This window comes from Agelaius phoeniceus, chromosome 1 (genome assembly GCF_051311805.1).
Source record: "Agelaius phoeniceus isolate bAgePho1 chromosome 1, bAgePho1.hap1, whole genome shotgun sequence".
Lineage (NCBI taxonomy): Eukaryota > Metazoa > Chordata > Aves > Passeriformes > Icteridae > Agelaius > Agelaius phoeniceus.
This window is the reverse complement of record NC_135265.1, coordinates 79,913,866-79,931,918: the sequence shown is the minus strand read 5'-3', so window position 1 is coordinate 79,931,918 and position 18,053 is coordinate 79,913,866. Positions and strand designations below refer to the sequence as shown.

The 18,053-nt window shown below is 40.7% G+C and overlaps 1 protein-coding gene across 1 annotated transcript in view; it reads right to left on the bottom strand.

Annotated features, from left to right (window-relative positions):
• ANKH (ANKH inorganic pyrophosphate transport regulator) overlaps positions 1-18,053 on the bottom strand; it is a 107,006-nt gene that overhangs the window by 14,456 nt on the left and 74,497 nt on the right. Inside the window, exon 8 of the mRNA XM_054639709.2 lies at positions 16,651-16,746. Within this exon, the coding sequence (XP_054495684.1) occupies positions 16,651-16,746 (96 nt within the window). The remainder of the gene's footprint in view (positions 1-16,650; positions 16,747-18,053) is intronic.

The window sequence follows — 18,053 nt, the reverse complement described above, 5'->3', positions numbered from 1 at the left end:
ATCTGTGTACCCTGTAAATTATGCACATTGGCTGTACAATAGAGTCTGTAAGACTCTATAACCACTCTGCTATACTTTAGCCTATTCCTAATATCATAGCAGCTAGCTCTTTTCTTTTTATCCAGTCACACCCCTACATGTTCAGATGACTTTTCAAACAAGTCTCTGAAGTCCTACCACCTCTAAGACAGCTGGGATTTCATTCTCATTCTTTGGTAGGGTGTCAGAATTTGCCCTTCCTGCTTAGCCTCCAAGCACCCAGACTGCAGGAGCTTCCCAAGGCTTCTCACTGAGTGGCCTGTGGGAGGTCCCCATGTTCTGACCCTCTGTGTGGTGAACAAAACATTACAAATTCCTGCCTAAAAGTCCATCTTCGGTTTTTTTCTCCATTTCTTAGGGTAAGAACTACTATTTTTTTTTTTTGTTACAATTGCACGTTTTACTTGACTAATTTGATGCTGTCTTGCAGTGTATCTCCATCACCTCTACAGAGAACAGTAAGTGGAGGAAAGTAAGAGCAGAAGACAAAAGAACTGAGCATTTCTTGTGCCAATCTACTTGTACAGGGTATGACTGAAGCAGAGGGGACAATCTAGAGCATAGGGGGTTGTGTGGTTGAGAATTCAGTTATTAGAAAGTAACTGTACAACGACAGAATGAATTCTTTTATTGCTGGAGACACCCTTAGGCAGACTGCAGTCACTTGCACTCTCACTGCAAATGACCTGTAAAGCAGTCATACAGGGAATATTTTGTCAAATCTTTCTTCAAGGCCCAGAAAATAAAATAAGATACAAACATGCCCACTCTTCATTTATAATTTGCTGTTCTCGTGAAAGCAAGGACCTTTACACTGTTTTCACTGCACAATGCCATTTAGTGTCCTAATGAGCAGTAGAGTTGCTGCTGCTGCTGCCACATTCCATGCATGTATGCTAACAGCAGTGCCTGCCCACTGCCAGCAAAAGGCAAACAGAGCAGTCTTTCCCTCTTCAACAGCCACTTGAAAGTGTTGAATATGGTTAGAGAGGCAAGCAAATGAGTGACCAAAGGTACTGTACTCAATTCTGCTCTCTCAAGGTTTCCTTCTGGCCCTAATAGGAAGAGTGTCAATCTCCACCTGGCTCCCACCAGAGTAAGGTCAGTTTGCCAGTCAGAAAGAATGACTCACACCCAGGTGGTGTGTGGTCATTCCCCCTCAGCTGTTGCAAACTGCAGTCTTCCCCACCCTGATCACCAGAGAGTTGTGCTGGTAAATGGCTTCAAAGAGCACTTACACAGCAGCTGGTGGGTAAATATTGCTAAGCTCAAGAATAAGCAGTTTGAGGAGGTGAGGCATGGCAGCAGAAGGACCTTCTATTTTTGCCTCAGCATGCTTCCATCTTTTTGGTTGCAGTACTGATAACTAATTTCATTTTGCTAAGAGAGCCCTCTCTATCATCTTATGGGATGATATTCTCAATGCCCAGAGGGAACAAAGCATCAGGAAAATAAATTAATGCTTTGCATCATTCAAGCCCTCTGCAATTCAAATCCTAGAGTGCTTGCAACTTTGCTGTTTCAAAGACAAAATGTAGTGGAAAAAACCCAGGCTCCACTTCAGGCAAAGAATAACACTAAACATGCAAAGCAGGAAGGTATTTCAGTTGCTAATTTTGTTACAGATGGCATGTTCTGAAAATAGGATGAAGTCAGCTTTTTTGTGATTCTGAATTGTCTTTAGGATGTTTGCCATTATCTCAGTAAAAGGTGATGCCTGACAGAAGACTGGAGAAGATGGTAACAGTAGTCCAGGAAAACGTGGCACAGACAATTAGAGATTGGCTCTACTGGAATACACAGTGCTAACTTCTGTGACACAGATCAGGAAAGATTTTAGGAAGTAGATTTACCAATAGGATGTTTCCTATCTTTCTCCTAATTTAACCCTGCTTTCTCCCCCCTACTTGCATTTCTATGCACGTCTACAAGGTTAAATATAGAATAAATGGCTTGGTTAGGGTTACAGCTATACCTTCATTTAATCTAATCAAGAGATGAAGACTAAACAGCGAAAGCTTCTGCAGAGGCAAGCAATGTGCATGCAGAGTGGCACTGCAGCTTCAGGCTGCAGTTGCAGTTGGCTTTTGAGTGCGGTACCTGGCAACTCTGCTGAGGCCAAAGCATTTCAGGGTTTTGAGAGTAAGGACTTTTCTTGTAGAATTCTAGCAACAGAGCTTATTTGATTTTCTGATGCCTTATGCTATGAGTGCAGCATGAAATTAAAGGATAGTTTTGTTAAAGACTGTGATTATTTAACTGGAACTTCAACTGACCAGTGATGAGTGCTTTAAAAATGCAGGAAGAAGCAAAGGTGTAAACAGCAGAGTGGAATGCTACAGAGAATAAGCAGTTCTGCATAAAGACAGTTATGTATTATCAATTATAGTATCAACAACAGTTACCTAAGCATTTCTGAAGATGTTTTAGTAATTTCAATTGATCTGAAGGGTTTTGAGTTTTGTTATTTTGCCCTCAAAATAACAATGCCCTTTGTTCTACACTAGTAAGATTTGAAAAAACTTTACTAAATATGTCAACAACTCACAGCACCATAAGGGAACTAGTGCAGCTGTACTAGCTCACATCAAAGCTCCAGCTAGATTAGTACTATCATCTCCCTGCTAAAGGTCACTGGGAGATGCCGAGGGGAAGGGCATAAAAAGCAGGGCAAGTGCAGTGTAAGAGATCCCCTTCCCAGTCTGCATGGGAGTTATGGCTTCAGGAATTCAGTAATCCTGGTGCACCTTCATCCCATGCAGGTTTTATGCTCTGTTATCTAATATTAGTGATTTTTTTTCAATACAGTTGTGCATTGAAGTAGAAAATGCTCTCACTTGTGGCTTAGACACCCGCTTCAAAGAGTTATGCCTGTTTTTATGTGGAACCTGGCTATCTTCAGCTAACAAATTGCATGTCTAAGCATATTCAAAAGTCAAAATTAGAAACTTCTGCTGCCACCAAGCCTAAGAGAATGCACCAAATCTTTTTTCTCCAATAGGGAAAGTACAGAACTGCTAGTGTTCAGTTCAACTTCTCTTTATTCTCTTAAGTACAATTATAGCAGTTGACTTTCACAAATGATTGTGATGAAAGATTGTTCATGAGGTTTTGTTTCAAAGGCTGCATGTGTGAGTCTGAATGCTTCTAGTTCTTGAAAAATAACAGTCTTTTCATAGGCCTTGCATCTCCTGGAAGCTATTTCCATTTATTCTGGTTGCTGACAGGGATTACTAAACCTCAGAGACCCACTACATAATGCATTATAATACATTATGCTAACAAAGGCTATTGTCGTGTATAGCAATCTGCAGGGTGCCAGACTGATTTTTTTTTGGCACTTGTAGAAAACTGCCTATTTTTTGAGACATCCATTGATAAATATAAAGCAAAAAATAGTTCCCAGTGAGCTATGAACAACAGTACAACTTTTCTAGACTTCGTGCAGTCTTCGGTAAGAAGAAACACTGGCAGATGACAGAGACATGGTGTGGCTCTATGTTCCTCAGAAAGAAATTAAGGAATCCAAAATGGATGTTTTTAAAAATAGGTTAGACATATGCCAACCTGGAATGAGTCTGGAATAGCAGATTTTATTGTGGAAGATGGTTAACCTGGTAAAGGTTATTCTGTGATGAAATCCAGTTCCTATTTTTCTCCTGCAAAAAACCTCTCAGCAGATGTTTCATATAATTTGTTGAACCTGATATATTTGCAGAAGTATGGCTGTCCAAGCCACGTGATTTACCCTAAAGATATTGTTCTATGTGTGTATTGACGATTGCAGCTTAATTTAACCCATGTCTTGTTCATTTCCTATTACCATTTATGCTACATGGTGCCCAGTGAGGGCAGAGGAAACCTACTTTGAAAATTATTACACATCTCAGCTTTGAATTGCACCTCGGGTCTTTGGGATGGTATCAGCTAAGTTTAGAACTTTTACTACATGGAGGAATATAAATCACATGATTTAGCCTTTTGAACTGTGCAATAAACAAATCAAAAAGTAGCCTGAGTCTTATGTGGTTGGATCTCCTGATTTGCCAAATGTCTCCATGGTCTCCCTCTTTCTGACATAAACAGAACTTCTATAATTCTGTCTCCTTTCAGAGTTTGTATTGCACAAGATGAGCTGATTTCACAGATACATTTTTGAAGTCAAGATAATATCTTGTTCTAACTAGCATCTGTGTCAAATGCTGGACTTCTCTGTTCAATAATCTATTTTGTAAGATGTTGGGACAAAAGTTGTTTAATTCGTTAATGCTAAATAGTGTTTTTACGGCTATTTCAAATCCATACCTTCATCGACATTGAAAATTTAGTTCTCTAAATGACTACCTAGTACTGGAGCTTTTCACTCAAAATCTTACTGTAGCATCTTATTGTCAAAAGAAACTGCACTTCTGTATTTTTATGAAGAGTAAAAGTAACAACAGTTTGTAACTGTTAACTGCTTACAAGTACTGAAGCAACAGTAAAGTTAATAGTTACCCCCTTTTCAGATTCCCCTTGAGGTGTGCTTCCGTGTTGCACAGAGGTGTGGCACAGAATACAAAGTTCTAATACCTCCTGAAGCAACCATGCACCTCTCAGGTAGTTGAAAAATACAGGTGGAATTCAACAGGGTTCTTATGAAGGAAGGCTATGCAGCTGCTCATTGATTTACAGAATGAAGAGCTTTTGTGTTTTATTGTGAGCCAAGAAATCATGAAGTCTAGGTTTTAGCATAAAGGCATGATGGCCTCTTGATGGGAAATTGTATCTAATTTACCATGAAAATAATCAAGTAAAAATCTTGCTGTCTTTAAAGACTTAAGGTTTTTTGTTTCAGTTTGGTTGGTAGCTGTTTTCTTTTTTTGAAGCACAGTTCTATAAACAATCATAAAGTTCTTTGGAATCTGTGGAGGAATTACTGGGTTTCACACAACACCAGAGGCCAGCATCACTGCCTGGCTACAGAAGCTTGCTCACTCCTTGCCAGAGTGAGCCTGCAGACTCGTGCTATCTTTGCTGTATTTCCTGTCAGACAGCAGTCTTTGCAGAGACACACCTGCAGTTTTGAGGAAATTTTGATACACAGCAAACAACCTAAATTCATCATCCCAAATTGTTGGAGTCTCTGAGGCGTTAAGTCACGGACCACAGAATATTCTGAGCTGTAAGGGACCCACAAGGATTATCAAGTCCAACTCTTCAGTGAATGGCCCACACAGGGATTTATCATTATTTAACAACCTTAGTGTTATCAGCAGCATGCTCTGACCAACAGAGCAAATCTCAGGGCCAAGGCTGCTGCAGTCTGATGCTCTGTTGAGACACATTATGATGTGTGTTCATGGGCCATGTAACTCAGATGTCAGAAATTGGGTCCTTGTGTGGGAAATGTAAAGTTTTCAGGAACAGACTGTCCAAAGCCCCAGAGAACTTGTTCTGACTTCAGAGCAGACACTGCTCTGCACAAAGGCTGGACCTGAGGCCTTCCCAACGTGAAAAATTGTGGGGTCCCATGAAACAAAAAGCCCTGGATCTGTGAGCAGTAAAAATGTCCGACTGCAGTCACATCTGAAACTGATTTATGATAATGACTTGAATCAAAGGACATTCTCTGACAATGATGATCCCTCAGGCACATGCAAGTCAGTATAGATTTCTGTGCACTTTGTGTTCTGTGCAGGGGGTGTAAAGCTGCAATCAGCCTTCATAAAATTTGTCAAGTGGCAGGGGAACCAGAGCCTGTTGTGGGAACATCCCCTAACTTTATATCTCCTCCCGAAATAATTGGTTTATACATATCTAAATCTCCCCCCACCTCCCCCCGCTTTCCAGAGTGACAGAGCATTACATTCTTTAGAAATAAAGGCATGGCCAGCAGCTGCACAATTCACTGATGCTCTGATAGCATTAACACAATGCCACATCTGCTTTCTCCCCAGCTGCTGCTGAAAGTACTTAGGTGGTATTTTCCAGGCTGGGTTGGGTCACTAAATTGTTTATGGTAGTCATTATATCTTCCCAATGAATTATGCTGCCTAATTTTTTTACAGAAAGAAGAATATTTTACTTCACTTCTAAAAAGCCTCAATAAACCAAAGATGTCAGATTTCTGGTCTCCTTTTGATAACTGTCCATCTCCCATCGTAGTAACCTTCTTCTGTCCCAAGTTTTCTGCACCCCTTGCTGCTCTTCCTACTGTGAACATGGAGTCTGAGCAGAAACATTGCTGCAGGCACAATTTTTGATACTTCCTTTTCTGCCTGCTCCAGCCACTCCTGCAAAACAGACCCTTTGTGTGAAACCTGAACAATCATGAAGGAGACATTAATCTCCACCTCACTGGAGCAAACAAGAAACCTTTGTTCTAGGACAAAGGCTCAATGCAGTACCATGGATAGGACAAGGCCCTTGGGAGGATTTCATAAAGTCTGCCTCTGATGGTTCAGCATCTTCCTGTGCAGGCAGGAATGCTTCCATTCGTGTCTGAAACAATTTTTACTGAAATGGGAACTAAACCTGACCTTGAAAAGGTGAAAAGCTTCTTGAGCAACTATCTGCCAATATGCCTTTTTCCAAATGTTATTCTTTGCCAATATGCCATTTTCCAATTGTTATTTTTTTGTGCCAGCAGCCTGAAGATTAAAAAAACAGTCTTGGAGTTAAGGGATGGGGAAAATCAGAGAAGTCAAAACAAATTGCTCCACTGGATGAGTAGATGAGTTTTTATCACTCTAAAAGCTGTCCTTGACCTTGGTCTACAACAGTGTGGTCTACAACAGTAAAGTCAAAATAAAACACATTAAGTCTTAAAAGTTAATGCTGCTTTTCAAAAGTATGGATATTCTTGATAAGACTTGTGAGATCTTTTTAATACAATAAGGCTATAATGAGACCATTGGTGAAGTAAGATTTGAGAGAGTTGGGGAAGTTTAGAGAGTTGTCTGTGTTTTTCATGCTCTTTCTTTGTATACTCACAAGAGATAAGGACACTGAACTCTGTCACCTAGGGAATTTCAAATACTGGTGTGGTCAGCAGCTGGGGTTGTGTCCGCTGAGAATGACCAGATTCTTGTTGTGACATTTATTCCTGTGGATTTTACTGTCTCTCAGTCCAAATTTGCTATGACTTTAGTAAAGCCAGGTTGTAACCTTTGATAAGCAATGCAGAGAAGCAAAACAAAGACAGCCAACAAAAGATAAGAAAAAATCAACACAAATCCAGTGGCCTCTGCAATGGCTTCAACTTCTGACACAGAATGTCACAGGTAGATATGGTGGCAGCAAAATATAGTTCCTAAATACATTTCATAGAATAACACAATATTCTTAGTTGGCAGGGGCCCACAAGGATCATGGAGTCCAGCACTGAAGTGAATGACCCACACAGGGATTGATCCCACAACCTTGGCATTGTTAGCACTCTCACCAGCTCAGCTAGTCTCATTTTCTTCCAATTATCTTTAAACTCAGGAGGAAGAACTACAGAGAAGACTAAATTAAGCTATACAGGACTTCAGTTCTGAGAAAAAGACAGTTTGTACTGTTCCTTAAAGAGTTGCTAGCCATGACTAAGCTCTTCTGTGTTATAAAAAGGTATTCCTGAAAGTAAGCAACAAATACCAGGAATGGAGATACACTGCAGTAGCTACTCTGAGATCTTCAGGGGTAATTGCTTATTCTCACAAGCAGAAAAGGAGATATTCAGGAAAAATTCCAGTTCAGGAGAGCTGTAATGCATGTAATGCATAACCTTAGACAGGTTCTTAGACACTGCTTCAACCTGGATGAACTGGACAATATAATATCAAATTTGACTGCTGTAAACTATGTAGAAGGGGAATGAGGATTGTCAGTATTAATCTGCAATTTGACATTGTGGGATGCATCGACAAAAAATCAATTATAGCTAAAACTCTAAAATTCTGCAGTCAGAATTCCTAAAAAAAACCCTCCCCCCCCCCACAATCATATAACCTTGGTCAACCTTAAAAGACAGCAAAGGCTCACCCTAGTTAATGCAGTAACACAAGCCACTTTAAGAAATTTGGCCCTAACATAACCTTCCATTTATAAATTCTAGTGCAGTGGTTGGTAACTGACCTTCTGGAACTACAACACCACAAAACATAGTGCCAAAAACATTTGTGCTTTGTCAAAACACAAGCATTTCAAAAACTGAAAAGCATTATTGCCATCAGAAACTTTCTGCTCCAGAATTGAAATCTGTGATTTCTACAAAGTAACTTAGTTTGTGCACATGAAAATGTTTTAGTTTGAGCACATGAAAACTGATAAATCCACAGATTTCCTTGTTCACATGAAAGAAATCATCGTGATCCTTTTTTTCATGGTGTGCACAGCTGTTTCTTCTGGTAAGGCAGAAATGCTTACAGCCGCCAAATCCTCAAGACAGAACAGATCAAGGAGGTTCCTAACTGGACATCACAAATGCATTCCCCATTTGCAGGGAAGATGTTCAGTATCTGAAATGTGAGCAACTTAAACGTATGGCTTGTCATCTTCAGACCATGATGCTATTCCCTAGGTCATGAGTCAAAAATTTGTGAAAAAATGAGGCTTTGTGAATTTCAGTTCCTTTTGTATCTACTTGTTAGCTGGTCTTCTGCACCATCAATGCACAAAGACTTCCTATTTAGCTCTCTCTTTAGTATTAAATATGTTCATATTTCACCACACACTTCTCCAGTACTGCCCCTTTTTTGAATTCAGATTTTGGTCCTTGTGGGCCATCTTCAGAACGCCTGCTATCTGTCATTTCCATAAGAGTTGAGATGGGGAAGTGAGGAGGTTTTAGCATTGCATGCAGGTGAGATGTAAAGCACAGAGAAGAAGGGCTAAATTAAGGATCTCAGAAATCCCCAGTTTGTTCAAGATTTCAGCTTGTGAACTAAGAACAAGTATTAGCAGCCTGGAATGTTTATAGCTACCAGAGCTATCCAAGTTGCAATTACTGGGTGATTTTTTCTGGTAGCAATCCTCTCAATACACTGAAGGAAATACATGGCATCAGTCACAAGGAAACAGTTTTTTTTTGTTTTTTTTTTTTTTTCTTGCTTCCTTTTTCAGCATGAATCACTTGGAAGCATGGGATGAGGCAGCAGGTACTTGGCTAAAGGGCTTGTGAGAACGTAAGAGGAATAATGGAGTAAAAGCCCCAACAGTTTCTTGCACAGGTCAGAATTGCAAATCACTTTGCTCGTCTCTAGGAGCAAAGGTTGTGTGTGCTCATTTGATTAATGAGCCTTACTAAACTTAATCAAATGAGCATACACAACCCTTCTCCCCTGTTTGCTCAAATGCATGAAGGTGAGGGGATAAATTCAAGTATTTCTTCATTTTCTTGCTACCTGACAGTCTAATAGTAGTAATGCTAACTGACCTTATTTTCTTTCGGAAAGGAGAAAAACTATCCACTTTTTTGTGAAAACATGTTCACATGTACTGCTTGTGGCAAACTCTATTTTAAAACACTCCTTTGCATACCCCCTGGCTACAGTGAAGCTGCCTAAGACATCTAAAAATTAATCTCAGGTCAGGCCCTGAATGCAATTTTCTGTCTCTTGGCCGTCCAGGTATTTCATCTCCAAAGCTGGAAAGAAAGCAGAGAGCATGATACTCCTCTAGCAACTGCAGCTCAGGAAGTGCATTCAGGGTGGCCAAATGCCATGGGACTCCTGGGTGGAAGTGCATTCAGGGTGGCTAAATGCCATTGGACCTCCTCTCCTCCTGGGACCCAGTGGGAGCTGTGCACTGCAGGGATCTGCCATGCAGTTATTTCATGCTATGGATATTCCTCTTCTACCTTCAAAAGATTTCAGTGAAATGGGAACATGTTCCTTGGCATTTTTTAACATGCAAGCCTAAATCATGTTATCCTGAGTGCAAACTAAGGGTACCTACTAGGCCAGCAGTCAGGCTTGCTGCAGAGATGCAATGAATTCTTTAACTTTTCTCCTTTACTTCTGTCAAGAGTTGCTTTATGTCTCATTATTTAGCAGACAGCATAGTTGAAACCATCAACTACATCACTCTAATGCATGCAACAGGATAGTTTATCAAGTGGAAAATGAACTTATTTGTAAGTGCAGAAAGGGATATGAAATGGCATATTTATTACACTACAGACTGAATATTTGAGAGCAAATGGGTCTATGAAAACTGTACGGTCTTTGGTGTCCCTCATGGGAAAAATCAGCTGCCAGACTTAAGGCTGGGACATATGATTTGCTGACTTCAACTGGAAATTGAACAACTATTGAGTATGGAGTGCTTTCACAGCATCAGGGAATAAATCAATAAGGCAATGCTGTTGCAATAATACACTGAGTTGGTATGAATATTCTCCCTTTATTCATTCTGACTCCAGTATTATCTGCCAGTGCTACATTTCACTGGCTGGGGGAGCCTTGCTGATAAACTGGACAGAAGAGTCAGCAGTCAATACCTACTTGGCAGCTCCTAGTCTGGCAGAACCAAATCCAAAGCAGAGAGCAAAAGCTCAGGCATCTCAAGTTGTCTTTTAATCAGACAAGGTTTTCCAGCCTGGATGAAACACAGCTGCTACTCTTCCACAGTGTTTGACTCTTGCTCTAACAGAATTAAGCAGAAGCAGCAACTACTGAGTCTTGTCTTCTGTGTTTCTCATTTTTTCATATAGGGAATTTTCCCTGTTACACTGGCTTCCTGGTTCTTGATCAGGGTTTTCTTATCTCCTAGGTGCTTGATGATTAAAATCAGAACATAACCAAGCAGATGATGACTGAGAATTAGGAAAATTATGGGATGGCTTGCAGTAAACTCTTGTCAAACAGAACAAAGACTTTCCTCCTCCCCTCTTCAGGCTGAAACTGATCCCATCACAGGGATCCAGCAAGAGAAACCCTGTGACTCTGGACCTCACCCTGCTGTTTTCAGATGGAGATGGGGTCCCTCTATTGAATCTTTCAAGTCCATGGTTCCCAGCATCTGTCCCTCTTTTTTGCCCGTGGTTGGGGGGAAATAAAAGATACGCAAGCAAACAGGTTAAATGCTGCAGCTTAAACCTTCTGATGGTTATGATATAATAAGATATAAAACCCCTCACTTAGAATGGTACTGAGTATGATGACATGCTTATCAGGTACATACATTATACAATAATCTATGAGATGAATATAAGTGCCAAGTGATGGTAGCTTATGCTGCTGTGCTGCAAGTTATAATCACTGGGCAGCTGACAAAATGTCTGTGTGCTTCTCTTCCTAAGGGACTGAGAACTACCAGCAAATGAAAGAAACAACACTTGCCAGTAGTAACTCCTCAAACTAGAGCTGCTCATCAGCAGGAGTCCTTAGAAATCAGTACTTTTTAATCCTCCGTCAAAAGAACAAGTTTTGAATCTAAATACTGCACTCTATTTACAAAAAAAAAAAAAAAAAAAGCTTTTTATTTTTATTTATAGAATCTAAGAGATTACCTAACAAGTAAAATAGAAAATAATTTTACTAGTATTAGAAACATTTTAAAGTTATCATTAGACTCCTCAGTTATGAGCAACATAATTGAGGAGTCAATAAACCAACCCTGACTGTAAAGTAGCTGACATATTAACATGTATTATTGACACACACACACACACTCAGCTCTCAGGGTTAAGCATATAAGCCAGTAAACTGACCAGCTGTCTGCTCCTACGTCCATTGCATTTAAACTTTCGCTGAGATTTAAATCTAATGCAGGTGATCTGGAATTTGAATTTGATTACTGCAACACAATGCACATTGATCTGTTCAGCTTAAGTGCCTGAACCTTCAATTTCATTGAAACTTCATGGTGATGGTTCTTTTTATGTATTTTTTAAAGAGATTTAAAGTTTTCATTAGTATGTTTGTAACAAGTAAATATGAAATTTATAAATCTTGCATAAATCACACACATATGAGTGTAAATGTGAACACTTTCTCCCCACTCTCTTTTATCTTTATTCTTTTGGAATAGAAAGGAATGAAAAATCACAGGGCAAAACTGAACATCAGAAAACCATGGATTTTGTTTCTTAAGCAGTGTTTAAATTAAATATAAAACAGTATTCTATACAATTAGCTTCTCCCCTTAATCAGTCTGTTTATCCATGAAAACTGCTACCTTCCCCAATTGTTCATAACCATATGTTCATTAAAAAAAAAAGCAAAGCAGGATTGGAATTCCTTTTAAATAGCTGGAAAGAGCTTCAAACTGTTTCTAATAGAACACATATTAAAACTTAGAGGTACTGTGCAGCTCTCCTGCTGTACATGAGCTTGGTGACAGATGGATGAACATGGTGTGGTGTACACAGTGTGTCACCCTGGCACCTTGAGCCTGTCCTATTGGGAAGGGAAAACCTGTTGCAATCCACAGAACACTAGAGAATATGAAGATAACTGGCCACGTGTCTTGCTAACACTTCAGCTGATGTGAACCATGCAGCAACAGGAGCTGGTGTTTGGAACTGTATCCCAAAAACCACTGTGGCCTGTCCCAGCTGAGGCTGCTGGGAGACAAAGCTGAACCAAATTGCACGGTTCTCGAACTACTGCTGTAAGAACTGATTGCTCCTTCCCTGCTGTAAATGAACAAGTAAGTGCAGACTATTCAGGGTCACTTTCAGTGCTGGTGGGCTGGGGAGCTTCCACAGTGCTCTCTGAGAAGCTGCTTCTCTCAGCAGCACCCTGTGTGTTCCCCATGCAGTGACCTGCTGCCAGCCACGCTGAGCTGGTGCTGGCCATGCTTTTACCCCAGCGGCAGCTACTAAATGAGGGTGCTCAGACCTCGTGTTAACTAAGACATGACCTGCCTTCCAGCATGATTCTGAGATGTGAATGCTACTGCTGCCAGTCCCCTGGGAGAGCTGACTGTCCCATTTCCCAGTGTGCACAATCGATGGCTGCCTCTCAGCTCAGGGCACACGGCCTCACATGCAGACGTGGGTGAGGGCACGGCTGCGGCCACACAGATGAGGCTGCAGCAGCTGCAGGAAAGCAGCCTGAGCCCTCTCAAAGGAGGCCTCTCTTACTTTTGTACAGCAGCACTGATGACTGATGTTAAATCAGCCTGCAAAGCCTTGCAGTTCAGAGGCAGATGACCAAACACTAATCACGTGGCTGCCAGCAGCTAACATTAGCCAGGGAAAAGGATTTTAACTGACTGCAACTTCTGTGTCATCACAGAAGGCTTAAAAAGAGCTCAGCTGGGAAATGGGGAGAAAATTGGGAAAAAAAAAAAGAAAGAAAAGAGAAAAAGACAGAGAAAGGTAATTTGGCAGTATCTGTGCCCCATCACAGGCTGCCTTGGAAAAATCCCTGAATTTTGCACTCTGGTGTTCAAGCTCAGAGACACCACCAGTATTCTAAGAAATAGAATTTCTTAGAATTCTAAGAAATAGAATTTTGCTAACGCACAGCCTGTTTGCTATTACTCCCCTGTGTATGGCAAGGTTCCTTTGAGAAGCTTGTTCCTCACAGAGCCTGCCCCTCTATGCACAGCTCATATGTGAGGGAGTGCTCTCCCCTGACAGAGCAAACCTTTGCTGCAGTGGAGAAATGCAGTAGATTAGTACCCAGACAAATTATTTTGGCACTTCTGCAGTGTACTGAGGGTGACAACCCACAACCAAAGGAATATGGGCTACAGATGTACCACTTCTCTCTTGAGTCTGTGTCTTCCCTTAGCTTACAACTGTGCAGCAACCTCAGGGCAGATCTGCAGAGCCATCTAAACAGCACTGAAGCAAAATGTTTAGTTCTTCAACAGCCGGATCTGCAATGGCAGCAGCATTGGCATTTGGAGCAGTATCTCTGCTTATATATGGAAAGAAGCATTTTTCCCGAAGTGCCTAATGGCAGGGAAGGAACAGATAATGGCTAACAGCATTATGGACACCCTTTAAACTGCATGCAAATTACCAAGCATGACTTACTTTTTAAAATCAGAATGGTCCTTTATTTGTATGGAAAAAATTCTACAGCTGAGTCCCTTCCCTCTGCTACACAAATTTCACATTCAGTTGCACAGTCACAAAACATGGCTTTGGAAGGAATCCCCACTTACAACAAAAACCACATCAATGTGACTAATCACAGCAGCTGTCTTACCTATCAGGAGTTTAATGTCTTTTACTTAAAGCCTTTAAATAAAACAGCTTGTCTACACATTTTTCACTGAGCAATATAACTAATTCCCATTTTTTGAAGAAGCAGCTTTAATACCCTAGCATTAATAGCAGCTTCAAAGCCATGAGACAGTACTTATGATCATCCTTGACAGAGCACATGTGCATGTTGCAAAGTTAGCCTGGAAAGGCTCAGGTGTAGCCTTTCAGATCCCATGAGGATTTAAACAACCCATGAAGTTATGTTTCTTAACAAACTATGCCTTTTTTTTCTACTCTGACCTAATACTGTCACTACCAACAACAGTGACAAGGTGCTTCTGTTGCATTAGTAGGATTGCAGTACTTCTTGTGCAGGCATGACTCATCTGTGGAAGGAGGTAGGACATTTTCCTCCCAGTTCTATTGGAATAGCACGTCTTTGATGATTGAAAGCTTCCCAAGGTTTTACATTGCTTGTACTTAAAGCTTCACTGTTCTTTTTTCAAGTGGTTAATGGACTTCCTTTATCTTTACATCTTCTGGAATCCTTCTACAGATCATCCACTGGAAAATGCCTTTACATTACATGTTAAAGTACTGGATTTGTTTTGCCTTATCAGCCTGGGAGCCCTTCCCTCTGACCTGAAAGAACAAGATGGTACCAATGGTGATGCCACTACTCTGACTGCCATTTGTTGAAGTAGAGTCCCTGGATAAAAACACAGCTATCACCAATGGCCATAGGAGCTCACCTGGCCACAACAGAGGCAAATTTGAAGTCTACTTCCTTAGAGCCTGTATCCCACATTAACACAAGTCATCCCAACATCTGCTGAGTTTGTGTGCTGAAGCATTTGCAGGCTCATGCCTTTGAATACAACCTAATCTTTAGAGCTCGTGTCTATTTTTCTGCTCTGTCTGTTGACAAGCAATCCTAAGAATCTGTCACTAGCTGGCAAAAATAGAAATGGGACAGGAAAAGCTATGGACCTCAAAAGTGTTTCTGGAATTTCATTGCGGGCAGATCTCTCATGATGATCTCATGAAAGAACTGCCCTTGAAAGTAAAACGAGAACTTTTGGATACAAAATCCCAGGAAGTCACAAAACAAAAGCTAATTGAGGTGATTAAAAATTACTCTGAAGAGGATAGTGATGGTAATGTGAAAAGCTTGTAATCTATGTAACCTGATAAATATCATGGGGGATTAATAATACAGTCAGTTCAGAGAAAACTCTTGAGATTGAAATAGTATTCTCAGAACAATTTAGAACAAGGAAAGCTTTCCCCTTTGTGGATCTGTAACAACACACAGACTTTGAGGGAGGCTCCAACTCTAGAGAACATAACTTTGGTCTGGAACAGGACACAAAAGAAAACCTCAAGGCATCTGATGGTAGATAACGAGAGCCAGGGTCTCATGGAAAGTCTCCAGACAATGGCCAATTCAGTGGAGGCATATGTCTGTTTCTTGCTCTAGGAAATACAAGTTATTTGTAAAAACAATTGCCAGATTTCCCAAGCCTTTTCTAGCCTAATGAAGGACTTCTATGAAAAACTTATTTTCTAGGTTCTCCTTTTTTTTTGTCCTTCTAGTGCAGGTACTGGGTTGAGACCATGTCCTGGCCCTAAGCACTAATATAAATCCATCCTTTATAGAAACAGACATTGGATTTACCCTGGTCATCTGCTCCATTATTTGCTATGATTCCCACCAGCTGCAGTTTTCTTCCACAACTGCCTGTATGTTGCTAAGAAGACTGCAGAAACAGTGTTCTTGGGGAAAATGCACAGTATTTATATGTGCAAATTGATCATTTTGAAACATGGCAGGCTCAGCAAAATTTCTCCCTGAAAATCATCCCCATGAAAAGACACAGATTTAGTTCCTTTAGTCAGTGTCAGTACCATCTCTGAGATTTCCCTTTTTAGTTAATTTTGAGAGCGAACAGAACAAATGTGCATCAAAGTACCCCCACATGAAAACCCAGTGCCAGGAGAGGCAGCAGGGAGCAGCTGCTGCAGGGTCAATCCATGCTGCCTTTCTCACCACTCACAGTACATGAAAAATGCTCAGGGACGGGCTGCCATCCCACTGCATGTGACACAAATGCATTCTTTTGTCTTCCTGACACACTGGTTACATGAAATTTTGTTCATTTTAAAAAAGAAACAAAAAGAGACTAAAAGAAAAGCAGGTCTCTGATATCTTTTTGCACAGGGGGCTGATTTGAAATGAAAAGTAGTGAAAATAAAGTGGAGTACCTCCAACCTTTTTGATATCTAGCCTGAGCTAATGACAGCTGATTTTCTTGTTACTCCAATACTATGATCACACTCCCTTCTCCAGATAAAAGCAACACAGCTTCCCAAGACAAGACAACTCACCTTTCTTAAACTGCTAGTGCCTTTAGCATTTGGTAGAGGAGACAATTTTCTGGTTGAGACGAAAACCACTGAGCTGAACAAAGGTTTCTTACCGTTAAGGACAACGCCATGCAGACAAAAGTGAACTTCTTGATATGTGTGGCTGTGACGGTGCTGTTGGTGTTCACCAGTTTATTGCTGGGGTTATTCTAGGGCAAGAGAGAGAGAGAGAGAGAGATAGAGAACATTAGCCTGGCTCCAGACTACCAGGAGCTGCTGGCACCAGGGTCATGTGCTGGACCTGACTGTCTGTGCCTGTCCGTGTCTGACTTGGCTTGTTTGCTTTATAACCTAGAGCTTTCTGAGCACTTGGTACCACTACAGAACATTTTCTGCTTAAACTGACAGCAACTGCTGCTATGGTCACTGAGGGCTGAGTAATCTCCCTACTCTTCCAAATAATAAGTCCTATTTAACAAATTCAGCTTTGAAAAAGGTTGGTAGCTCTTTCTAAGAAAACACCACATGATTTTTTTAAAACCTTATTTTAATGTTTGTAGCATGTTTTCACAGGAAAAACTGGATTTGATTCCCTTTTACCACAAATTGGTACCAAATCAAGAATGCAAGCATCCTTACTGATCCAATTAGACAAGCAGGTAATATAAACAAAGCTTCTGGAACAGCTGGCTCCATTAATGCAGTTTAATGAACAGAACATAATTAGGACTATTAGATGTTCCACCTTGAACATGGGCTCTGTACTCACATGGCAGCAAAGTTTTATTTAAAACAACAAAAGCCTTCTTCCAAATGTCTAATATAGCAAATGAAGCTGAAGATTTAAAATTGCCCTTGGGGAAGGCATAAAACCAAACTAAATGGTCTGTGAAAGGAGAGGATGGGATATCAAAGCAGGTTACCATTAGGAGCCCTTAAGAAAGAGGCTGTTAGGTCATATATTGCATTTACCCTGGGACTGTTTGAGACACAAGTTTGTGCACCTGCTGATAAAACCTGTACCATGAGATGTACATTTATACACCCTAGATGTAACTGGGGTAGAGCAGCAGTACCTGTCACAGAGTCAGCCTTCTCTACTGGAGTCACTTGTAAGAGAAATAGAACTATTGCAGACACATTTGGGGAGTGGAGCACTGTAAACAGTACATTATTTCACACACATTCAGGTGCTTGATGGAATTTTGCAATTTAAGGCTTTTGTTCTGATCAGTGCAGCAACTGCACCTAGATAGCCCCATGTTTCTGTCTAAATACCTGCTTGGAAGTTTGCTTGAAGATGTAGGCAACCAGGCCCTAAAGCAGGAAGTCACTCCATCTAACCTTTTTGGGAACAGGTTATGAAAACACCCTGTAAACATTTTTTCATGCATCTACTACTATTAATTGTGTTTCTGAAGAAATACTTTGCTTTGCTGTTAGTTTTCACAGATGTGAGGATAAGCTTGGCTTACATCACTCACCCCTGTTTAAATGAACTTTTTGCTGCACGGCT